The sequence below is a fragment of the Apaloderma vittatum genome, unplaced genomic scaffold (assembly GCF_000703405.1).
Source record: "Apaloderma vittatum isolate BGI_N311 unplaced genomic scaffold, ASM70340v1 scaffold320, whole genome shotgun sequence".
NCBI lineage: Eukaryota > Metazoa > Chordata > Aves > Trogoniformes > Trogonidae > Apaloderma > Apaloderma vittatum.
The window spans coordinates 1-26,541 of record NW_009693824.1 but is presented as its reverse complement, the minus strand read 5'-3'; the positions used below and the strand labels follow the sequence as shown (position 1 = coordinate 26,541).

The following is a 26,541-nucleotide window of genomic DNA, read 5'->3' as shown; positions in this document are numbered from 1 at the left end:
TTACGGGGAAGAGGTCTTCAAGAACATGCTTCTTGCTTTTGGTCTAATTTATAAGAAGAACAGAAATTAGTTCAAATTAACACAGTTACTGTGCCATAATATTAGGGAGTTACTAAACGGTAGAGTGGAACAACTGCAAATTGTACTCACAGCAGCAAGGACATTAGAGCATTCACCTACTCCAGTGGCAAATCAATAAAATGTAAGTATCATTTCAATTACGCTCAAAAGAGCACATTAGTCTAATTTAATTTAACTAACAGTGTCTCGAACAAATGTGTTCCTCTGCGCAAAGTCGAGAGTTGTCAAAGCCACACTGATACTTGGTTCTTCATCTATTTTCTTGTGCTCTCTAATGTGGAACATTGTATTTTGTGCAGGACCAAGAGGCCTCCGTAGTCAATGTGCGCATTAAGTGAGCTTGGTCAGGTCTCAGCTCTGTCTCCAAGGAACGTATGAAGGTGATCCTGAAGAGCCACCCAGCTCTTCTAGTTTATCCAGTCCAGGCTCCTCCTCTCACACCACAGAAACATCAAAAATCAGGAAGAGTATTTTCTCCTGGCATTTACCAGGAAAGTGAGGCAGCGACAGGATGCAAGGGGCCATGTTCACCCACACCCGCGGCAACGGGCACACACCGCCACGTTGGATCTCTTGTGCCAAAACCAGCTGGTGCCAAACAGCACTCCCACTGGCAAGAGGAATGGAGCTCCAGGAGCAGGTGAATACCTGGACTAGCCCGCTGGTACAGAATTCAGGTACAGTGTGATGCTGATGCAATGGCAAAGCCATAGCGAGAACATGCCAAGGCAAAGGAAGTCGGCAACACGCAGAGGTGGTGCTACAAGAGGGGCAAGAAGCACGGCGCTGTGATGGCCAGGGAGAATGGTGCCGGGACGTACTCTTCTGACGCTGCAGGGCCAGCCTCAACAGATGGAATGAGGCTCAAGGGCAACCAGGCAGGCGTGAAGCAGGCTCAGTTCTGCTTTTGCAGTCTGGAAAACAACAGATGATGATGACAACAAACACCTTGTCAGTGATATCATAAGCTGACCTTCTTGGGATTAAAAACACACAGAAGTCTTTCAAAGAATGGGGGCCAAAAGGAAGATTTCCAACACTTCTCTGAGCAAAGTACAAGAACACCTCTGAAATAACGCAAGTAACTGGAACCGAGTTAGAAAAATGGCACAACCTTCACAAGCAGCACCAAGACAAAAAAAGAAACCTCTGGTAAGGGAAACAGATTTTTTTAAAAAGGCAAGAACCTAGTTTAGGGAGCAAGACAAAAAAATGAAGGAGCAGACTGAAACTTGACATAGCAGCTGAGCTGAAACCGTGGCAGATGAACATCTCAACCTACAGCCTGCTCCAAGGGGAAGGGGGAGGGGGGGGGAGCAGAAAAAAACCACATCTTTGACAGACACTTCACAGAGACAACCACCAACTCACATAGCAGGGCACCATGCATCACACCGGCAGCATGTGCACATGGAATTTCATTGAGGAAACTACTATCAACACTTTTTTTTTTTTATACATGAGGAGACCTCCTTCTTGTAATTTCTGAAATAGTTCAAGGTGCAGAGAAGTGCAATAAAAAAAAAAAAAGGTGGATATTTAAGCAAATTATTACTAATACAGTTGTCTCTTTTTTTTTCCATCCAGAAACACGAGTATGTCACATACAGTGTGGGTGCAGGATGGAAGCGACAGAACCCATTTCATTACAAGGTGATAACTTCCGTGAATCTATGTGGGGTTAGCAACTGAAAAAAATGAAGCTATTCCAAATTCTCATAATTCACACAATGTTATTTGTGTGGAATATTTAACAGGATGCCAAGATGGGACTCAGGATGCCACAAAACGACGAGGTATATCAAGCAAACATTTAGTTACTTTGTCTTTAAAACACAGCTTAGCTTTTCTACTCGCAAAAACACTGTCCAAGTCTGGCAGTGGAGTTCTACTTTATTCCTGCAGCGACCTCTGTGTTTTAGCTATGAATTACTCTCAGAGTACACAGTAAAGCTTAGCTGCTCAACAGGCAAATGCCTGCTTCTACTAATATGAAAAAAATCAGCTGTAATAAAAGCCAGCGAGCGTTTGCTGGATGCAAAAAGGCCTCTGCAATTATCACTTAATTGTCCTTCATGGGCCAATACTGGGAATATCATACTTTCCCCTTAAGGTTGTTCCCTCCTTCAGCACTTTTTCTTAACTGGCTACTTAATTAGTCTTCCTTCCTGGGCTTAATTGTAAATTTGTTTTGATTAATTAGCCTCAGAGCTGACTTGGCACTAACTGAAATAAAGGAGAAGTGCCTAGTTTCCTCAGTGTATAGGCCACTGCATCCTAGGGGAGGCCCTTCTGTCAGCAATAAAACTCCCAAGTTCAGATTGTGTTTGAAAAAGAATAATTCTTCATAATTAACACTCATTTCTTGCAATTGCCCCCTCTATACTACAAAAGTGATGATAACATAAAGAAAGGATAAAATTCAGTACATTCAGGCCTCTTGTTCAGTGGATTATACATCATGCTCATTAGCTGAATCCTGCAGTTTTAGATAAGATGACTTAAAGCTCTTAAACACAAGTGATCATAGCACTGCTAGAATCCCCAGCACAGAGTGGAGGTCACGAGAACAGGCGGCTGTGCTCTTACGGCACTGACACTGGATTTTCCTTACCAGTTGCAAGTCACCTTTTGCTCTTTCAAAAGTTAACGAATTTCATCAAAAACCCTTTGCACAACCTAGAAAACCCAGTCTGCACCACCTTTGGACGTTATGGTTACAACCCTCATATCCCTCCTCTCCCTCTTTCTGGTGCGCTGATTCCAGAATGCATCTGTCATCTTGATCAATTCTCATTTCAGATGCTGTTACTGCAAACACAGGAGAAAGCAACTTCAAACGCCATGACCGTAAAAAAACGTAATAAGCTAAACAGTGTGTATTAACAGATATTAATAAACTACCTAGGTAGTTGTCGTAAGTACTGCAATTCTTCAGTTTTCAAATTTAAAGATCCTTACCTATCAAGCTGCAAAGAGAAGTTAAAAATCTTACTCGGGACATCAATATGTTCTTCTGTGAACTCTTGTAGGTTTGCATCTGAACTGGACAGAGAAATTAGGCACTCTGTTTCTTTCAGGTCCTCGTTTCAATTATTGCTCCTCTTTTTCTCCAGACAAGGAAAGATTGCAGAAGAAGCATAAAGTAAATGTGGTTTTACGTTTTGCGTGTGCCTTTACTTGGGCACTGGAGTTTAAATGAAGCAAACCCAAACAGGAGCTTTGGGGGTGGGCTGAAGAACCCAGAGCAGCTCTGCAGGCACTCCTGCTGACACACTTCTTCCCTAATAATCTGCAGCCCACTTGTTTGACTGATGATCAACCACTTTTCATCTTGGAACTGGACCACGGGAATCACTTTGATTGTCAAATTCTTCATGAAGCTTTTCCGTGTAACCCAAGAAACATTCGGCTTCGAGATCTCCTCTGTTTGTGAACATCCATGAAGTGACAGAATGTTCTGAAGATGAAACGTACCAGACTAAGATCCTCAGTTATGGCAGCTGTCAATACCACTAAAGACGTATGCTCCATATATTATCAGCAATCAGTCAACACTTAAAGTAAATCCTGTACTACAAAAGACATCACGCAACTGAGTCTGTACATCAGTAGAAATGTAAGAAATATTTCTTCATGCTGAAATGCCTTTCCACCTATTAAGAGGAAAAAGCTCTTTAAAATCATCTGCAGATAACCAATGCAGCTGTGTACTTGAAAAAGAAATGAAACTCTGTATGTGCCTCAACAGTTTGTTTTACTGGTGCTGTTTATTTTTTTTTTTCTGTAATTAATCAGCCCACATTCTCCTATTTTTTGTTTACAATGTTGTACAAATAGAGATGTCCACACATATTTGACAGTTCTTCAGTTGCTATTCAGCTGCTTTAAACTAGAAAAAACTTTAGTAAACAGCAACAGCTTTCTAACCACCAAAGCTACAAAAGGTAGGTTTTCAACAGAACACATTAACCAGTAATTTTTTTAAATTGAGCCAAAGCCTTCAAAAACCTGACTTTTTATTGTGATGGAATGTTGACAGTTAGGTTCCTTACTTTAAGCCTCCAGTTCTTACCAAAGTACAGATTAACCTGAGTTGGATTAAACAAATGTTTTCATTTCCAGCGCTCTCAATTACTGTTGACAGAAAACAATGCATTAATACACTAAATCAGTGACATGCTCCAGGAACAGTACATTTATCACAGTGCAACAGAAATGGCCATGTCTCTCTCCCGATGACGATCCCAACTCCACTCCACAGCAGGGAATGCTGGCTCACTGCCTTTGGCCCAGCTTAGTACAAACCTGGCTCAGATCTCTAGGTGATGTTCTGTACACTAGCTTAAGTAAAATGTGCCATTTGAGCTGAATATATATGCCATTACACTCTATGAAATAACAGTTTTAATGGCTACAAGGGGCAAATAACATTACAGAAACCTTAAGAATATATACACTTTTAACCTACAGACTGCAACATGCTCTGTACAGGCAGCAGCATTTCACCAAATCTAAATAATTTCGCCCCATACGTACTGAAACCACCATAATAGTCGGTGGAAGTTAGATTACTCAACAGAGTAAAAATACAGTGGTTAAAAAAGAATCTCACATATGCAAGGAAGAAGAATGGCTAACTTCTTGCATTTCAGAGACAGGTTTTTCCTTTCCATTTGGAAAAAGGAAAAATCAGGCCACTAAAGGTTACCCACAACTACTAGCAGCCTGATGTACACAGAAACATAGGAAGTGAGAGCCAATGCAAGCTCAGGTAGAAGCGAAACATCAGCTGCTTCTTCTCACTAACGGCTGATGCTTGTTTGCCCCGCTGCGCAACTCCGCACCCACAGGAGTCCTGTAACTCAGAAAACTCTCCTATGCCTTCTCACACTAAATTCAGGGTAACGATGCAAAAGCAAGTTTTTTACAGCTGTCAAGCTGAAGAAGATAAAAATTACAATGTACACAATTAAAGAGTGAACAACCTAGCTCAACTCAACTCCTGCTGTGCACTGATGTTTTATACAACAACTTCGAGCAAGTGGCTGCAACTAGTTCAACATATATGCTAACAGAATGAACTTAGCAAGGTTCTCTGTCAAGTCCTGATGTTAATGGAAACTGATCTCCTTGCCACAGAATTCAACTGAATTTAACTTCATCTGTAATGCACTCTTCTTCCTCCCTTTCGAGAACCAAACTGCTCAATATAGATGCCAGCCAAGAACAAGCAGCTGTGCTTGAAGCCCCATCTAGTGATAAATAGCAGAACTGTTGCAAAACTAAAGCAACATCCTAGATGTATCACCATCCTGGGCACAATTGATTTTGCTAGTTAAACACAAATAAAACCAAACATTTTGAGATGCCTCCAACTATAAAAGTGTTCTCTGCAAACTACACAGGACACTTCTCCCAAGAAACTGAATAGCCAGGAAACAACAAAACCATCCTGCATAAAACATAACATACTTCACCAAATCCACCCTGTTCTGTTGACATTCCGTGCCACAGCATCAGAAAAACATAAACTGGCGTTCATGGCGTTCTGCCCTCCAGCCTGCACTTGAAGATTCACCACCTCCCAGCCTTTGTCAGGAACAGGTTTGCACAGATGTTGCTTCTGCTTAAGAAAACATCCTGAAGCACCTATTTCTCATCATTTACTCATGACCTCCCCAAAAAAACCACTTGAAATCTTGCTGCCAATTCACAGCACAGTGCAGTGGGGAAAGACAGATAAAACAACGGCAACTTATTGCTTCGCAGCTGAACTCACCAAACCAGGACACACTGTGGAAAGCAGCAGGCTGCCTTGAGCTCCCTCACGATGCATATCCACACATTCCTTTAGGATCACTAGCTCCACAGTCCATACATGTTGACTAATCCATTAACAAAGCCGTGCTTCTGCCACTCAATTGGCAGACAGGTAACAGAAGAAAACTTGCAGGGTATCTTCCTTTGAACTCCCTGGCCTTTAACACCATTGAAAAGTGTCTTGTTCTGACTGTCAGTGAGAAACAATGAGCTGCTGGCCTCAAGGCCCACCACACCTATGCCACGCCCACTAAGAAACAAACTTGGGCAAAGGAACAGGGGACCTTTGGTCTAATGCTAGCCCTGTATTATCTTCCAAGTAGCAAATTTCCAGACCTCTGCAAGCCTGAGGAGCTGAAAGACTTAAAAACCAAACCTTTTAGGGCGTGGGATCCCCTCAACAAGTAGAGGCATCATGTGTGCCAATCTGGTAGCTGGTATGGCTCCAACACAGAAGGGACAAGAGGTGAGTCTTGCTGACCTTGAAGAGACTCACCTAAGCTCAAAATTCAGAAAAGCTACCTACATCAAATTATTGTCAACTGTAACTAAATAACTTCTTTTTTTATTTTAACTCTTAAACTGCTTACCAAAATTGAAACCAGAGAAAGAAGAAAAAAGGTCCTTCTGTGCAGTCTGAACTTCGATAGCAAATTGTTCGTATCGAGACAGAGGAAGAACTGAATGGCAAGAGGCACGCTCCTCTGCTTCATCTACTCAGAATCAAGCATGAATGCAAATATGCCACATAGCTTCTTCTAAAGTCAATATATGCAGCGATCGTAGGAACTACTGCTTGAAAGATAACAATAAAGAAATATATTATCTCAAATTCTACGTTCTACCTTAATGTATACTCTCAATTTAGAATAAGTATGACAGCCATGTCTGTTTATGAGATCAATGCTCAAACCTCAAATCCTTAAAAGTTTAGGATTCAATTCAATTTTCCTTATCTCCTTTTCTTCTAGAACAACAGTGACCATGGAGAGAAAGCCCCCTACCAGAATAGCTGTAGTTTATCCTTAACTTCAGCCAGAAAGAACCTTGAAGAGCTTGGGAGACAAATGCTATGTACACCATCTGCTGTCTAGACTTGGCTTCTGGAGTATACAGTATAATTACAGTTTTTCCCAGAGGTCCTCATTATTATCCAGGAACACAGGAAGCAAAACAAAAGGAGATAGCAATGTAATACATTTGGCAATGACTTATTGCTGTCACACAAAATAAAGTTGTCCACAACATTCAGAGCTGATCAAGTCTTAGTTTCCTTCCATATAAAAGATACATCCAATAAGTTCCTACTTAAGAACTCTCATTTTTCAATTCAAATTTGAGGCAGTAATCACACATCTGCTAGACAAGGAAGAAACTGTCATTAACATATTAGAAGGAGGCTGGACCCCAGCACACAGGCATTGCAGCAGTCCATTTCCTAGACAACAATTACTGGAATGTGAACAGCATAGTCCTTTATTTAAATAGAGATTATTGTGAGCAGTTTGTACCAGTCTGAAGTTAAGACTGCCACGTTAGCTGAAGTTTCAAGTGCTAAGCACCTTCAGGGTAATTAGGCACATAAATAAGATTTGGAACAACAATGTGTTTTACCCACAAATTTTTTGTGTCCATCTTTCTGTCTTTGGGTGACACAAGAACAGTAACTGACGCAGAGTGAGGCCCTTCAGAATGTCACGTCAGTTTGACACCAGACCACTGAGGTTCTGCTTTTGCTCTTAACTCTTCGTAAGTTGATTTCAGCTGCTCTGTTAAGTTGGGCACAAACACTTGAATGTAAAATGAACTTCAAAATATACAACAGTAACGTGTTTCAGTAAACTTTTGAGGAGAAAGTTCTTGAACCCTCTTTTTTGAGTTGTGTGAAGAGAAGAACACTTTCTTTGTTCAGAAGATTACGTATGTTATATCCATTTCCTACAAATAAAAACACAAAGTTTTCTTTAGAAGCCGACAGCATTTTCTGAAGTCCAGTCCTGTCTTCAGCCAAGCGTATTTTTATTTATTTCATGTATTTTAACAGAATGAGTATTGGCCTCTAGTCTAGGATGCCGCTCTTACAGGCACATCATTGCATTTCAAAGCAATACAGCTAGTGTCATTTATTTTAACCTATGGTAGGAATAAAGTGCATTTTTGGCGAGAAAATTTTTACACAAAGAATGTATCAGGCTTGAGCTCTCAGCTCTCAAAACCCACAAGGAAATTTTAAGGTGACTGAATTTAATTTACTCCTATAGAAAATCTCAATAAAAACTGCATATGGAAACTTATCTGCAGATCTTCACTTGGGATTTGCACACTAACATGATCACAAATACAGAAATATCTCAAAGGCACTGAATACCAGGAACGAGCAACATTCATACACAGCCACACGTGATGAATTACTAAAAGATCACCTGCCACAACCACCGCGTTAACCATCCAGGCATATCGAGACAGACCAGAAATAAGGAAGGAAGAATGGAAATGTAGTATAAATCCTTATGGCCATATGATCTTTTGGCAGCCTGCATAACCTGCTTTCTCTAAACTTTTAAAACGAACATCCAAGAAGAACACTTGAAAGCATCAGGCATTAATTGAACAATGGTTGTTCTATCAGGACACTATGGTGAAAAGTTCACAGAAGTGGTAGCTTGCGATTTCCCAACGTAGCCTCTCGACAAGAAAGCTCTACAAAAGCTCCTGACAGCTTCATGAGCAGTCTGTTTTTTAATGACCACAAACTCCCCTGACTAGTGGTCTTATATGCTGAAGGGCAGCTTCTATATGGAATTCATTCCACGTATCTCTAAAGGGCTAAAGCAGAGGTGTTTAAACTCTTAACAATGCACATGAAGTTATAACCCATTCAGCAAGACATTCTGCACATTCTCTACATCAAGCTCAAACCGGACAATATGGTGAACTGATCTGAATTGACCTTCATAATTTTACATGTACAAATCTGCCAATTGTTTTGATGACCAAAATAATTCTATAAGCTACAATCACATTAAGCTGTCTGCAAAGTTTCCCCAACATTTTATCTATGAGCAGAACCAGAATACCAAGAGAAATTCACTCTTAGAACTTAGCAGGGTCCTTAAAAGCTCTGAGGTCAACTCACATAAACAAGAAGAGTTTCCACCACTGCATTCAAAGATTAGATCATCAACTCGCATCCAGTTGCTGGGTCACATTCCTTTCTTCATAACCCTATACTTTCCCATTGTCTACTCAAACTTCTCTCTTTCCACTATTCAACTTGGTTTTGTTTTCTAGCATGTTAATTCAGTCTCATCCATCTCCAACGAATTTGTGTGAAACGTGTACTTACCTTCTGGAACATAGAAGAAATCCCCTGTAGTCAGGCAATATGATGTCTTATGTAAAGTAACAATAACTTTGCCGTGGATAACATAGAAAGCCTTAATGAAAGCCAAAGGTTTCCAAGATTAGCAATATTTCCTTGGCAAACATTTAACAAAGTTATCCAAGAAAACATACTCTTTGCATGCACATTGTAATAAATACCAAAACTCAAATAAGCCAGCAGAGCTGCAATCTTTTCCCCAACCCTGCTGAAAAATAAGATGCATAATTTAAAAGGGGAGTGAGGGCAATTTTATTTGATGCTTCTACTTTGATCCTTCATATTGATACAAATCTGTATTTATTTGATACTTCTATCTTGCCTGCAAGACATTAAGCATACATGGACACAGATTTAATGTGAAGCAAAGCAGGGCAAGGTGCATGCAAAACACCTCTAGCAAGTTTCTTTGGCTATAACTGATTTCTCAACTGAAATGATTTGCTAATGTTTCCTGCGGTTATTTGCATTTTAGAGGTGAAAGATAACCAAGATCATCAACTTCACATACTACTGCTAACTATCTTAATATTTCCTGTTTACGCAGTCCATTTAATAAAAATAAGAAAGAAAAACATACTTACTACTGTATCCATGTGGACAAACTGGTGTCCTTTTTCTTTACGCGGTTTCAAAACCAATCTGCCCATGGCAAAAGCAGATGTATTCAAGTTTTTGTATATTTCTACCGCTTCATCTTTGAAGAAGCATGAGTGACTGCTTTCAGTGTTAATACATTCTACAAAGGAAGTCCAGGGGATTAACATTAATGGTAACACATAATTAGTCTTGTTACTTGCTCTGTAACTACTTATTAAATAGGTATTACAGATTGTTTCACTGCAACACCCCCAAGAGCTAGACTCAACATTTAGCTGAAAAATCAGGACACTTTTCATGTCTCCCTCGGAATTTCCTCCAGAAAGGCAAAGAATATTTCAACAGCTCACCTTTTTATGCCCAATGTGGCATGAACAATTTGTTTTTTTCTTCTCAGTCTAAATGCTATATAATTCAGAGAGGCCCTTGCCCACATCCCCTCAACTCACCTAGAAGTACCTCCTCATTTGTTACTGGATCTAGTACAGTGGCTGGTTTACTGGCATCAGCTAGGGTGTGACCCAGAGATTCAACTACCTCATTTCCTGAGAAGACAAAAACAACAAAATAATCTCAGAAAAATAATGACTCTGTATTTTAAAAGCTTAATTATTTTACACAACTTTTTTACAATTCCAGATTTCACACATAAGTACTTAAAATTTGCTTTATTAAGTGACTAAACAGACTGAATATACTTCCTTCAAATAAAATGGAAACCATCCATAACACTTCCTTGAAAATGTAATTTGCATTGCAATTATTTCTGTATGTAATAAAGGGTCTCTAAATCATTAAGAATTTTCAACTATTTATCCCACGCAATTAATGCAAGTATTTACTCAAAAGTATCTGCATTGTAAGAGAAGTGTTTTTCCAGCAACAGATGCTGAGAGGATATAAAATACGTGAAGTATGAAGAACGAGTTTTTTCCTTTTACCTACTGCTGATGGGTACCAGGAGACCTAAACAGATAAAGTGTTCAAAAGAATAAGCAACATGTTCAATTTCCCTCTTCTCAAGAAATACCATTACAGGAATCTCACCCCAAGTTGTAAATCAGAGAACTATTTCTATAGTAAAAAGGATTTTTTCAAAGGAGGAAACAGCCTAAGAGTTGATGACAACCTTACACTTTTCAAACAGAAAGATGCTGAAGAATGTTCACAACAGAATAAATGTCCCAAACCTCTCTTGCAGAACTCTTTCAAGCAGACAACTTTAGCTCCACAGCGCACAGAAAATTTCCTTAAATGCAGTCAGAACAAGAATATTAAAGGTAAGCTGCAGCAATTCATAGGCACTCGTGGCTGCTTAAATACATTTACGCCAAGACAAGTCAGGGGTAGGAAAAAGGGTAGGTTTGAAAAACCCAGCTCTCACTATCTTCCTTCCATATCTTCTAGTTCTTGTGCTTAAAACCAACCAAACAAACAAAAAAAAAACCCACAAAATAAAGCAAACTAGTTTATTTCTATTCCCCTTTTCCATGCCACTTTTGATTTTATAGGTCTTTCTCACACCTTCACAGTGCTCTATTCAGGGCTGTGAAGACTTCACCACACAGTTGTCCCCCGTACAGAAGTCCTTCCAGGTTTCTGACAAGCTTTCTCTGAGCCTTCTCTAGTCCTACTACTTTCTTTTTGAGATAAGGAATAAAATTTACAGGCAACATTCCAGAAAATCAGAAATTTGTACCAACATTGACTGTTTTCTTCCTTACTTCTCTAATGATTATTTCAGCCCTGATTTGTTTTAGAACTGTGTCAGGACCATATGGCATTTTCCATGTTTGTTGGCATTTCTTTTATTTGTTCTACAACTGCACATAGAAATGTTTCCATCTCAAATAACAGCTCCAGACAGTGCCCATAAAGAAAGGTTCTTTAGCATCAAAACATTTTCCACTGACAACAAAGCAAAAATAATCTGGCTTTTGGACTTGGACTCTATCTTCCTTTGCTGAGTATCACCTACATATTTATTATCTACTGGCCATAGAGGTTTTAGCAAAGCTTCTGTTTCTGTTTGGTTACACAAAGATGTATTGCCAACTTCTTGCCATTTTGTGCAGTGTTCTTAAAGCTCTCTCTTCACCTACCTTGTTGTGGTTTTGTATTTAACATACAATAGCTTACAAATTTATTGACACCATGCACTGCCTTTTCAGATGTGGCATTACAGGTATCAGTAGAATATTCAGAAGTTTTTATACTGCAACTGTGCGTTACAAAGCTAAATACATTAGCTTCATTAATCAACAAGATGAACAAGGACAGAAGTACAGCTTATTCTCCTCAACCCCTGCTTTAAAGGCAGCACAACAATTCTGGTCGTGTCCTGTCTCTTTTTCTTTCTAACGCTGAAAAGTTAAAGGTTTTACAACAAGATTATACAGCATTGCTATAGATACAATAAGAACATCCACAACAGATCACATTAACACATTTCATTATAAAATTATTTTCACCCAGATTGACAATTAAGTTTTAACAGGACACAAATCTTAGAGCAATAAAGTATGGAAGCTGGAGAGGGTGCATGAAGTGATAGGACAAGGGCTAATGGCTTTAAACTGAAAGAGGGTAGATTTAGATTAGATATTACAAAGAAACTCTTTTCTGTGAAGACAGTGAGACACCGGTACAGGTTGCCCAGAGAAGCTGTGGATGTCCCCTCTCTGGAAGTGTTCAAGACCAGGCTGGATGGGGTTTGGAGCAACGTGGTCTAGTGGGAGGTGTCCTTGTCCATGGCAGGAGGGGTTGGAAACAGAGGGTCTTTAAGGTCCCTTCCAACTCAAGCCATTCTATGATTACACATTATTTAATTTTGTTTTAACCATCAAAAGAAAAAAAAGTCTGTGTTCCTATTTGTTTTACCCGTTTCCTGCTTGTGATTACTCCTCCGTCTAACCTTCCTGTGAGGTTCTGTTTCTGGACTCAGTATCCCACTAACCACAAATCCTCCTGAAATAAAGAAAAGCGAAACGTAGTACACTACCTCAGGATAATTTTACAAGAATGCAGATTTGGACAACCAACAAGCATTTCAGTTAGGAATATATTTCCTTGATACTGAAAGCTTTTTAACATCAAGTATTTTAGAGTGTAATGTAACTTGAGACTTTTTGAAAATAATTTTAACGTATTTCAGTCAAAGAACATTTCAGAAAGCCATAATACGGAAGTTATTTTTAAGACAAAATACCAATTTTAAGAACACAAAGAAATACTTATTTCAAGCAGACTAATTAATTTGTAAAGGATCAAACTAGACTAAATTGTTAAATTCCTAAGAACAAGACACATTCCATCACTTAGGGAATTTAACACCAAGACTGGATAAAATATACCTGCTCCAGAGAAAAATTCCCCCCCCAAATAAATGAACCAATGAATGAACCAGTAGATTGTCTCTTTTCCTGGGATTTTACAGATTTTTACAAGTACACATAAACCATTTTGTTCTTCCCTAAGCATTTAAAGCAAGGCTACATAATGTGCTCTGCTGGTACTTCTGGATGACAAGAGCAACAAGAAAGAAAAACACTACATGGAAAACAAACTAAATAGCTGAAAATCATAAATAATCTACTTTTGTAAAAAAACTCCCAAGTAACAAGCATCTCAAAGCTTTCATGGCATACGATCAACCCACAGATTTCTCTTTACTGCCCTATCAGAAGAAAGCAAATAGGTATTCTGGAATTATTACCTGAAGGCCTCATGACATAATTCACACGCTCGCCTCGCCAATATTCTAGAGGTTTTAGTCGTATCCTTTTTGTCCGACGAACGTTTGGTGTGTTGGAAGGCATTACTAATTTAAAGGATGGAATAATTCAAATTAAGTATGAAAGGAAAATTCAGACAGGGAAAACATGAAATATTCTTTCTTACTGTTTTGCATCAAGAGGTCAGCACTTCCCAGCTGGTATTTATATTGCATTGCTATCACGACAGGCAAAGGGAATAGAGTATTGCCAAAAGCCTTCTTGTGCATACATTAGTATCTCACGCTCCTTTTTCTTACACAGTCATCATGCTCACTTTACATCAGATTTCATTCTATATATCTTAGCATTTCACTTAGGGGCTCAAGCAAAAGAAATAGCAAACATGCTAAAACTGTGAACACAAAGCTCTTGACAAGGAATAAAAACTCTGCCTAAATCTGAGGGATTTCACTAAAAAAAAATTTTAAAAAGTCTTCTTTGGTTATGGCAAGAGGAGAGAAACAGAGATTGCACAGGCAGCCCCTCCTCTTCCACATTCTTAAATCCCAACTCTAAGGTCCAGCAGAGCAGCATGTTTGCCAAAAGAAACCCCACACATTTCCAAGATTTTGCAGATATTTATCTTCAAACTTATTACATAGTCCCAACTTGCAATTTTTCTAAGGTGCCATACACAAGTACAGCAAAATCTGGTATTTTAGTGTTTGTATGAAAGAAAGGCCTCTTAAGAGTTAAGAGCAAATTAAGTCAAGAATATTTAAATGCTAGAAATAAAAACAGTACATAAAGAAAACATGCTGAAACAGTTTCTGTAGGTAGGCAACTAGAGTGTTGTGCACAAAGTAAGGGAATAGAAAACAATGAAACCAGACCAGTGTGGGACTCCAGTCAACTGCATGCCCATTGCTCCACCCTACCCAGACTCGGATCACCACAGAAGGCAGGTTATTTGCCCCTTCAGTTACACTGTGCAAAACTAATTCAGACTCCTCCTGTTCCCACTGAGCTGTAAGCAGTGTCTTAATATTTAATGAAAAATGGAAATGTGACAGTTAAAAAGATAATTGTTGAATACAGTAATAAAAAAGAAACATAAGTTTTCAAAAGTAACTTAAGAATTAGAGCGGCATTATAGTAACCTTCGGAAATAACAAACCTTATCTGTAAATACTTACATATGAACCCATTTCTAGGCATTTTCCTGTGTCGTCTTCAGCAAAGTTTACATCAAGCTGGAAATGCACCTGTACTTATGCACTACAATTAAGATACTTTAAAATAATCTTACCTATTTTATGCTTTGGTATGTTGTCTGACAATAGACTTCTTAATTCATCATTAAACTCTTCAGATTTATCTGAAAATACATTCAAAAAACCACCACTGTAGGCATTTACTATTCCTGACTTTTATTCAGTATACTCACTAGAAGCAACCAAAGGTAATAAAAACAGAAGTCCCAAAATTAGCATTCCCATTAACACTTTTTTCTTTAAAACTCAATATAGATAAACACTGTCTGTAATTACGTTTTAAACAGTCAAAGCCTGAAAATTACATGAAAACTATATATCCAAGTAAACATTCCTCAGACCCCATCCTTCTGATGAAATAAACATTGGCAAGTTACAACTACACACAGAATTTTATCAATCAAAATGCAAGGTCATTCAGCTTTATGCCACTCAAGTCTAACTTCAGAACAAACTTCTTGCCAGAGCATGCATAAAACTAGGTCTCTGAAGAAAGTATTGCACGAACTAGTTAACACTCACAACTAACCCTAAAAACACTTTCCATCCCTAGGGCTCATATTAGTTATGACAACAGCTGAAACTTGCGTAAGAAAACTTAAAAGAAAACCTAAACATTTTTAGGCAAACAGACCACAGCTCTGTAAGGCTGTACCCTACAGTCTAGGGTGGCCTGTAGGGATCAATATCTAGTGCCATCCCATAGCAAGGCAACACACCAAGCTGGTACAAACAGTCGAAAAATGTGGTAAAAGTATTTTTGAAGGATAATTTTTATCCTAGTAGGCTTGATGCCAAACCATGTCCTTTTCAAAGCTAACACGATGTAAAGCTGGCATACTGTATCGGACACTTGGGCAAAAACGTGACCACAGACAATAAAATCTCCATTTCTTATATTCAACAAGCTGAATACAACAGAAATTACTATACCATCAATTACAGCTTATAAAAAGCTTATACATAAAATGCAAGAAAATACCAGTTTTAAACATTACCTGAAGACATATTATCCTGCTTACGTGACTTACTTCTGGAAGCAAGCTCATCACCATATTCTATGACAGGCCCACTTCAAAGAAAAATACGCTTGCATGAATATGTTAAATGTCAAAGGAATATTACAGCACTACCAAGAAGAGAAAATTTAAGGGGTTTTTTTCAGATCATGAGGGGTGGGTTTTTTTCTTTCTGAACATTTGTCTGTCCTAAGCAAATGACTGCTAGGTAGGATTCACAGGTCTGAAACTCAGGAATTGCTCCTCCACTCAGTCATCAGGCAGGAATACTAGTGTTGATACCATCTCTATAAACAGGTTTCCTAAAACTCTTCTTTTTTTCTTTTTTCTCCCTTTCAGAAGAAACAGACCTCCTCTATTCTGCCACATTACCCTTCAAACAGATTTCCATAGACTATGATTACAGAAGTGCTTTAAAGAAACAGTTTTCATACTGTAAGTACAGAAAGGACAGTAAAATAGTTTGTAATTGTAAGCTGTGAGAAGTATTCTGTCACAAAAATCTCCCCCATAAAATAACAATTAACATATATGTAACTGCACCAGGGATTCCCTAGCAGTCAAATCACTTACAACAGGACTTCTCTCACAGACTTAGCACCCTGACCCTTCCTCCTTCCCCGACCCATGCCCATTTCACTGCTCTTACCTCACCAGTAAAGTTCAGCTGTGATCCATGTAAATTCCAAAATATGCATTTCAGTGCTAGATCAGTAAAAACCTACACTACAAATTGGTCCAATTAAGTCTGCGGTAGGCTTACTAACAATAAAACTCCAAAACTTTCAGTAGAACTACAACATATGAATTTAATCAATTCACAGACTCCTGCCTGCCTTGTTATTAAGTTCCTGTCATATGAAAGGACATGTGCATGCCCACGTGCACAAACAAGGGTTTGTATTGTAGATCCAGTTCTATAAACCACTTAACTGCAACTTTAAGAGTACAGTTGTTATTTGTTCTAGGAGCATTGGTATTTCTGTTCAAAAACCACAGAGTAATGTGGAAGCAAGCCTCAAAGGAAAAAAAAGTCCACAAAGGTAGGAAACTTACTATGACTCCTTACTCATGACAGGAAGAATTTTATTAGTCTAAGTGTTAGCATGGTACTTAAACAATTCAGGCATGAATGAAAATCCCTTTTCTACTAGGTTCTTCACTAGTAGAAGACAGAATGCAGTAGTATCAAACAGCTGAAGCAAGATTACATGAAAGTTTTAGAGACAACTCAGGAAATTACCTGTCAAAATCCATAGCCTTCTCAGTTGCGAGGGGAACTCTACAAGAGAAGAAGTTACTGTTTAGTGTTAAGTCAGTCTTACTCACTGAATGGAACCTGCAGGTCAATAATTTTAAGTACTGAACAGAACTCTAAAAAGACATTTTATAGAAAAAAAAATTAAAGTAATTTGAAAGTAAAATAAAAAGTGATTAAAAACTCAATTAGATTGGTTAAAGAAACTTCCTCTGTTGATTACCAATCATTAACAAAGTTACTTCCATAAAATAAATATAGTTGAAAAATTAAATGCTGTATTTTCTCAATTTATAACTGAAGGAACAAACCTGACAGTAAAGTTATTCTACTGGTGGTGGAGTTGCGTGCACATGTGTCTTCTGTGTGTTCTTTGCAACTGGATCTACTACTGAAGTCTCAAAAGAACACTTTAAAAATCTCAGTGCAAGGTTCCTTATGTAGAAGCAGACATTAGATTTGGCAGCCACCTCTAAGATGCTGATCGAACCACTTGATTTCTCTATCAGCTGCTCAACCAGTCTGAAATTGTCACAGTTCAACTGGGCCATTACTGCTTAAAAGCTAAAAAGACATGTTTGATTATCTAACAAGTTATGCCACACTTATAAGGAATTACATAAAAAGCTTACTCTAGTCCATGCTGCGTGTCACGTTTTCTTTTTTTCCTTTTTATTTTCACATCTGGTATTTTCTGTTTTCTCCTTGCTGTGTCCTGCTCAGAAGAGCTGTCAGATTCACTTTGCAGCTCAGTGTTCTCAGGGTCTGAGCAAACATCTTTACTGGTTCTGCCATGAATCTTTTTGGGCGTCTCCTCTGGAGACTTCACTGACAATTGTTTCTTCTCAGATTTCTTTATACTGTCTAAGAGCTGCTGTAGTAGTGATTTTAGAGTTTCGTTATTTTCATCACCAAGTGACTTCAATGCACGCACCACATTTTCAGGCTTTTCAGTTGACTTCTGAATATTGGAAGTCTGCAATTTCTGATTCAGGGGTGTGGTAAATACTTCATTTGATTTTACACACTCCCTTTCAAGCTCTTCACCAGGTTCACTGTCAGAACTCTCCTCTTTTTGTAACTGATGTTTTTTACTACTACTTTTCTTGCCAGATTTTGTAGGCTTCTTCCTCGGACTTTCTGCCAGTCTCTCAGCTACTGCATCTTTCAGAGGTTTCCGCTTACAATTTTGTTTCTTGTGAACTGAATGCAGAGAAGATTTTGAAGCTGACTGCCGATTCCTGGAAGACTTGAGATTCTTTTTTGGAGATGCAGGCTGCTCCTGCTGATGCCCAGCTGAGTGGACAGGAGAATCCTTACTTGGCGTCGCTCTTGTTTTACCTTGTTCTGCACCAGGTGGGGTTTTTTTCAGTTCAGGCTGTGGCAACATCGGTTCTTCATCATCTTTTTCCAGTTCAGGCTGTGGCAACATCAGTTCTTCATCTTCTAGTTTCCAGGACGTGCCCTTTTTCCGGTTTTGAGAGTCTTGACTAAGTGCATTCTTTTTACTCTTTCCTGTCAATACACAAAGCACTTAAGACATTTTTTCCCATTAAATCTCAAGATTATGTTGACATCTGAACACATAAAAATAAAACAAACAAACAAAAAATCAAAGTACCACAAACCCAGATTTTTCCCTTATGGTTATAAGAAGGCTTTCTCTGAACTAGAGTGTAGGACAAATTCAAAACACAATTTTTAGTGGTTTTCCAATATATCCTAGCAGAAGCAAAGGCAGAAAGACATTCAATCTGCTTTCCAGTTTTCAGTGCTACCTGCTACAAAATCTTTCACAAATAATTCCTAAAAATTGATCCCCTTCACTTCAAAGCACTTAATCTCATTTCTACAGAGGAGCAAAAGCTTGTGGGTACCTCCCTTCTTTGCCTGCTCCAAAGAAAAGGCAACACTGACAACTGAATTGTAAATGCCCTAACAGGACAGATTTGGGCAAGGTGGAGGAAGGAGTGCACACAGTCTTGTCTCATTGCCTTATATAGAGCCAAACCTAACTGCAACTGAAGCATCAATTAGGAAGCAATTACATCTCTCATCTATTTTATCCTTATTTCCCAACAAACCACCACCACAAAATCCAGTAGTATGACTTGGAAGAAGTCTGAAGACTTGCTAAATAACTTACCCCTAGGAGTACTGTTTTGCCTTCGAGATTTAAGGGCCTTTTCTTTACTGTCAGAGACTGGATCTGATTCTGATGTTCCTCTGGAGTCATGTATGCTGACACTCCCACCATCCACTTTCTCTTTAGTAAGTGCTTTAACCTTTGCTTTTGTCTTCTTGCCTTTCTTACATTCTGTCTTATTTTCAGAGGGCTGAAATTTCGAAACAGATGTTGCAGAACCAGCTGGCTTTGGGGTTTTGCTCTTACGCGGTATTGAAAACCAAGAGTGGGATACATTGTCTGATTCATCAATTATAAATTCACATTCATCTTCTGTATCTTGATCATTCATAGGAGGAGTTGACGGTGGTGATGCTGAGGTTGAAAACCTAAAGAAAGGGGGGACAAAGTATTCGCATCATTTGGGGAGGAATCCACTTTCAATTTTTCAAGTCTAGTGTTGACTCTAGAACACCCGAACACAGTACAGGCAACTCCTTGGAAGAATTACTACAAAGTTCACCATACATTGCCCTTTACCTTCCAAATAGAACATAAGGCCTGATTCTCTCCTTGCTTTGCCCTCATAATCACACCTCATTATTTCTCAGATGCTGGACAGTCAACTTTGTATCTAACTGGTAAGATCCATATTAGCTCTGAAAGAGACTGCTTGATCACTCCCATCTTCACAATCACACATAAGGTTTCCCTGAATCCTCCAATTTACCTATGAGAACATCTCAGGCTCAGTCTGAAACACTGTTTAACTGCTACACATTATTTGACTTGCAGACAAAAGGAAGAGCCTTGTTAAATTCTAACAGCATCGATCTTTGGGAAAAAAAAAATTCTAACCCTTTCTCAATTGGCAGTTTTCAGTAATGTTGGACTATCACAAAACACTCTCCCAGAAAACATTTGTAGATAAAACAATACCTCTCCACTACTCAGGACTGGGTTATTTTCCTAGCAAATTATATTTCATATTAAGCCTCAAAACAAACCTTTTTGCATGTGTTCCTGTTGCTACAGCTGAAAAGACAAACGAACAGAACGGCTTCTTTTTCCGTACAGAAGACGTAGCGGCACGTTCCCTTTGTTGCGTGCAAACAGCCCGCTCATCTCTCCCATTCCGTGATCCCTCCACACTTCCAGCTTCCACATGGCTCTTCACTGCGGCAGGAGTATCTTGGGCATCAAAATGTAATCTATGTATGAGAAAAAACATTCAGAGCTATAAATCCCCAATGCACATCCAGGTGGGCAGATGCTCTTGTTTTCTCCTGCTGACAGTCTCTCTTCTCATGTACGACCTTCCATGTGGGAATTTGCTGTAACACAGGTCAGCAGCACTACTTCCCAGCACAGTAGCGAGCGTCCAGATCGGTGAGGTAACATTGGGTCAAGTTTGTGACTCTTGATCAAAATGAGGCCTGCTTGGCAAGACAAATTCCTGAGGATAATGTGCCTCAGAAGTTGTCACTCTATCAGTAGGAGTTACAATCTCACTCTGTCAGTGGGAGTCAATGGGACAAGCGTCAATCCCTCTCTATGACCCACCCTGGAGATCTAGTCCTCCAGGAAAGCAGAACTGTGGCTGGGACCACCGGCCACTCTTGTAGGTGGGTTTCTGGTTTTCCAGAGAGGAGATAACCATCACAACTGAAGTTGTTCCACTTTGTATGAAACATTTGTATATTCAGAGCAAGAGGAACAATGAAAGCTCATCTCTGCTTCAACAATTTTTCTGTGAACTTTTAAGGTCAACACTGCCAACAGGATTCACTGAAAAAGTCTAAACTATCTGAGAAGCTGATAACTTTGGGCTCTTTCCTGTGAAAAAAGGAGTTCACGTCTGTTCTGACAGGGGTCCTGCACTTGGGCATTGCACTCCTGGGAATTAACCTGTATCACCAGAACATTTAATAAAAAAGTTCTGCTCTTTCTAAACTCAGCTATGGAAATTTTCTTTAAAAAAAGCTTGGAATTATTTTCTATAAGTTCATGATCTAAACTCAAATGACTGAAAACACCATGTTAATTTACCCTAAGGGTTGAGGGAATGGAACGGACAACATAGGGGACACCCCACACTGAGCTCTACTTACTTAGCTACAGGAGAACTTTCCACTTTCTCTGTAAGAAGAGGTGCTTCAACAGACTCATGATCATCCTCAAGGTCTGAAGACGTGGCAGGAACTGTGCATAGTCCTCCAACATCATTTAATATATCTAGTACTCCTTTAGACACAGGAGACTTTGGTTTTTTAGAAACTACTATGTCATCAGGTATTGCAGGCTTCAGAGGTGATTCATGTGAGTATCCTGCCATATATATAGAAGAGGTTTAATTCTTCCACCTGAAACCTTAAAAAATCCCAAGAAACAGTTACCCCCCCAAAAATAATAAGAGTAATAGTGCTACCAACCTCTGCTGCTCACTGTTTTCAGTGGTGATGCAGATAAGGACTCTGCAGAATTACAGGCTATTTTCACAGAGTTCGTTAACTCTGCCTTCGGCTGTCATAGTTAATAATGAATGAGATCAAGTAAAATATTTGATAAAGCAACAGCACTTTGACAGAAACATAAATTTCTAGAGAACACAAAATCATTTCCTTCCCTTAATTCTTACTCATTTGAAACACACTTCTATTTTAACTAAACACATCAATTTTCTATCATGTTAAGACTTTCTAAAACTAAATTTCAAACAACAGGTAAAACAGTGAGGACAGTAAAAATCAACTTGAAGCTTTAAACAGACATCCTGCTAACCCACAGGCAACCCACTTACTCCTTTCATTAGAATGAATTTATTTTAACAACTAAATTCACCTTTATTAAGTCAGGCTGAGGTTTTGCAAGAATTACTTTGAGTTTACATGGTGTTCTAACATCAGACTGAAGTAAACAATCACCGTTATAAAGGATGTCATTAATAGAATACCCTGTTTCTACAAAAAAGCAACTAGAATCAAAATTTTAAAACTAAATATACAAATCAGATTATTTGTGTCATTCTCAGCACGTTAGTAGTACTTCAACGTGTTTCCACTCTTCAACAAAGCTGCAGGCATAAGTCACTGTGCAGATAACTTTATCAGGAGTTGATGAACTGTTTGTATACAAGAATCATTTTTCAATTTTACTATCCATCAGACAGCTAAGAGCTGCGTTCATATATCTGGCAAAGTGACTGAAACTAACCCCACTGGAGTACAAGACAGACACACCCATCACCAGCTATAGGCAGCGTGCTTCAATCCAAGACCATGTGAAATTTAACTATCTTGGACAAAAAGCTTTCATTACCAAAAACATAAGAAAATGAGCTATTAAATAAACCTCATTATATAATATTTACTATTGGAGCACAACAAACTACGAAGAAAGCATCACCAGCAACTATCACAGAAGGTTAAATTTTAGCCTATATACAGACACTACTGCAAGTGACACATGAAGTTGATTGATTTAACACTCCTACTGATCTAAACCCTACAGAACTAAACTTGTCCCCAAGTGAAACTGTGCCCAGTTGCTTCGCTACAACACTGCCAGAACTAACTCACCCCTTGGTTCTCTATGGAAGCCCTCCTTCCGTTTCTGTCAACAGGAGTTAAGCAACAGGTCGCTCTTGGAGAGTTTATCGTAAGATCGCTGCCACAATCTATAAAGAAAACAACTATAATTAAGGGATTCTTGGAACTGTCCAGTTTTCACTCATTTTAACAAGCTGCTACGGCTTGTTAAGGTCACGTAAATCCAAACAAGAAAGAAATCGGGTACTAAAGAAAAAAGATTATGTTCGTAAGACAGTTAAGACACAGCTTCAAGAGGCTGAGAAGTGGGTGCTTTTAAAGACTGTGAGAAAGACTTTATTTTTGTCCATTTTATCTCTACTTTCTTACTTCTCTTTATTTACCACTAAATATAATACAATAATTTCTTTAAGCAGCAAATCAAGCAAAACATCAGAAAAAAAGCTTACTTTCAAAACAATCCTGTACAAGTTTCAGTATGTTTTGACCTGGCTGTATATCAATCTTCCTTCTAGAAAGAAGAGAGGGAGAAAAAAATATTTTCAATCAAAAATACTAAATGTTCCAGCAATATAAAAGCAATGAAGTTCTCACTACTTAATATTTTAGATTAGTATTTCCACTAGTCCCAACCTGAACATATTTTACCTACCACTTCCATGCACAGGTATCTGCAAAGAAACTTGTCTAAGTAAGGATATCAGGAGAAAAAGCCCCACTACCATAGAATGAGAATGAAGAAATTTCTCTACATAAAAGAAGACATACAACTACTACAACAGCCCTCAAGCTAAAGAGCTTTAGGACATATAGAGACTCTCTTTGGAAATAAATATTTTTTTAAAAAAAATCAGTCCTCAAGTAATGTTGCCTGCACAGCAGATCCAGTTTTAGCAAACCCAGAAACAAAACGTGTGGGCTGCCCATCTAACCCTGCATTCAGTGAGTCACCCTCTGCTGCTCTTTCTACCGCCTATCCACAGATATTCTGTGCTTCCACTAACGTTTCAGCAGCAAGAACTGGCTTGAGGCATCAAATCTGTAAGCAAGAGAGCAGCTCAGCTGCCTGGGTTACTGTTCAAGTCTCTCTCCTCAGTGCAAATGAAAATTGCCAGTGATCCACTAGCCAGATCATATTGATCAAAACCAAAATAACAAGAGAAAAGCCAGAGTATTTCTCTTCTTTAAAAAACAGGTAATTTGGTAGATCCGGTGCACTCATGAAATGGATGTTGAAAAATGGATTAAGAGAAAAGCCAGAGTATTTCTCTTCTTTAAGAAACAGGTAATGTGGTAGATCTGGTGCGCTCATGAAATGGATGTTGAAAAATGGATCCCAGTAACAAAATGCTGATGGACTTTCCAATATGCCTTTAATGAAAGCTAACGCACTGCAAATACTCAAGAGTCATCTCTAACATTTACCAGCAAGGGTCCAATAAGCTAGAACTCTGCATGGGCTTAATTTCTCTACCTCTTGATAGGCAAAATGTTTGCAGGTAGCCTAGTTACAGGTAGCTTGGGTATAACTGCACTACAGTCTGTTGCCTCAGCAGAGGAATACAAAGGAAATCCCTGGTGCTTTGCCTCCCAGCACAATTTGCTCCTTCAACCACTAAGATATACAAGAAGTTTGAAAAACATCATATGATCAATTTAGTAAGAATCACTCCGAAGTTTTGACATTAAGCTCTTGGACAAAAACCAACATATGTTTACAAACAACTGTATCTAAGAATAAAATTTTAAATGTAACTTACCTTCCTCCATGGCAGAATCTTGTTCTGTAGTCTTTTTTGAAATTATTCTGTGAAGGAGTAAGAACAAATCTTTTAATAAGCACAGTGACACTCCACAGGAAAACAAATAAGTGACTAAACTCCTGCTTCCTTTGTAAGCAAGTCTTGAGGCTTCTCGAGCCATCCAAAACTGGTGGGAGTTACTGTAGCCCTGTTCTTCTTAGAAAGCTGCAGTAGCTAAAACCCCTGTAACAAATGCCAGAAATTCAGCCTTTCTCAAGAACCACTCACAGAGAATCTAAGAATTTGGATAACATATCTGTGGTGACTACTGAAATAACCTTTTAAGAAAGGAAAACGGAATGAACTACCACGAAGCAAGCCAGGACATAACCTTACAGAGCATCTGCTGCTCTGCCAGAACTGCTCACATGCAGATTCTCACCCTGTGTTTATCACAGACAAAAGCATGGGGACAGGCAGTGAGAGAAAGTCAGATGTTCCATGGTAAAAGTAAACTCTCAATTAACTCCCAGCACTACTTCATATATCTGAACCATGAGTATACTCCAAGTAATTTGAATAGCATCCAGTCATCTATTACCACAGCCAAAGTACTAGTAGTTCAAATAACAGAATCATAGAATGTTAGGGGTTGGAAGGGACCTCTGAAGATCATCTAGTCCAACCTTCATCCCAGCATACCTAACCACTACACCATAGCCTCAAGTGCTAGATCTTTTCTGAACACCTCCAGGGTTGGTGACTCCACCACCTCCCTGGGCAGCCTGTTCCAGTGCCTCACCACTCGTTCAGTAAAGAACTTCCTCCGAATATCCAATCTAAACTTACCCTGACGCAACTTGAGGCCATTTCCCCTTGTCCTGTCATTAGTACTTAGAGAGAAGAGACCAGCACCAGCCTCACTACAGCCTCCTTTTAGGTAGTTGTAGAGGGCAATAAGGTCTCCTCTCAGCATTCTCTTCTCCAGACTAAACAAACCCAGTTCCCTCAGCCACTCTTCATAGGGCATGTTTTCCAGACCTCTCACAAGCCTTGTTGCCCTTCTCTGCACCCGCTCCAGCACCTCGATGTCCTTCTTGTACTGTGGTGACCAAAACTGGACACAGTACTCGAGCTGCGGTCTCACGAGTGCCGAGTACAGGGGCATGATCACCTCATCAGTGCTTCTTTCTATGCCGGCAAATGAAATAAAGCCTGCTGAGCTGGGAACAGGCAGAGACCTCAGAGGATAAAACCAGGCAGTTCAAGAAAAACCAAACTGCAAGCATAGTGCCGTTTTTCACCAGCATGAACTATTTTCACCATTTGAGAAAACGTCTCCAAAAAATCTAGATGTTTAGCTGAAAAACAATTACAACCCATTCTCCATTTGTGTGAACTGGACGACAGTGTATGTGCAGCGCAGAGAAGACCCAGTTCTAATACCGCAGGATTCAGCACATCTTTCCTAAGTTTGAAACGCTGACGTTATTTTGCACTTCTTTGTGATTCCTCTTTGGATATTACTTCCAGTAATAAAACCAGCCAGAACCACGGAAGGATTGATGCCAGTGCAAATTTTCAACCCCGGCTTAAAACGGCAGGAAAAAAAAAACACCAAAAACCAAAAAACCAAAAACCCCTCAGGTCACACGGGAAAAGGACTGACCCAAAAAAGTCACAGCTTGAGAAACAGTGCCGACCCCTGCTCCACGGCAAAGCGGTCGCTCGGGCTTAAACTTCTTCCCCTTGCAGCGAAGTGCAGCAGAATCAACTGGCAAGAAAACTTTCCTATTAACAAATGAAAAAGAATCCCTTTGACGGATCTAAAGAGGCTTTTAACACTTGTGTTCACCGTTAGGGTCGCAGCCCGCAGCTGCAGGCTCCCCACAGACAAGCCCTCAAGAGACGTGTTTGTGCCAGCAACCGGGGCTAAGGGGGAGGAAGAAGGCCGGGGACCCCTGGAGCCTCAT

General features: G+C 39.2%; 1 protein-coding gene across 1 annotated transcript; it reads right to left on the bottom strand.

Moving 5' to 3' along the window:
- Nucleotides 1-24,633, bottom strand: CENPC (centromere protein C; the record flags this gene model as incomplete). The annotated part of the gene is made up of 19 exons (XM_009864985.1): nucleotides 1-46; nucleotides 7,773-7,842; nucleotides 9,251-9,341; nucleotides 9,871-10,025; nucleotides 10,336-10,431; nucleotides 11,192-11,200; nucleotides 12,767-12,853; nucleotides 13,602-13,706; nucleotides 14,912-14,980; nucleotides 15,875-15,948; nucleotides 17,139-17,177; nucleotides 17,786-18,668; nucleotides 19,300-19,667; nucleotides 20,286-20,489; nucleotides 21,390-21,606; nucleotides 21,711-21,795; nucleotides 22,857-22,954; nucleotides 23,276-23,337; nucleotides 24,587-24,633. Coding segments are annotated over 19 exons (2,805 nt in total), but the record flags the coding sequence as incomplete, so codon positions are not given.
- Nucleotides 24,634-26,541: the final 1,908 nt, after the last annotated feature.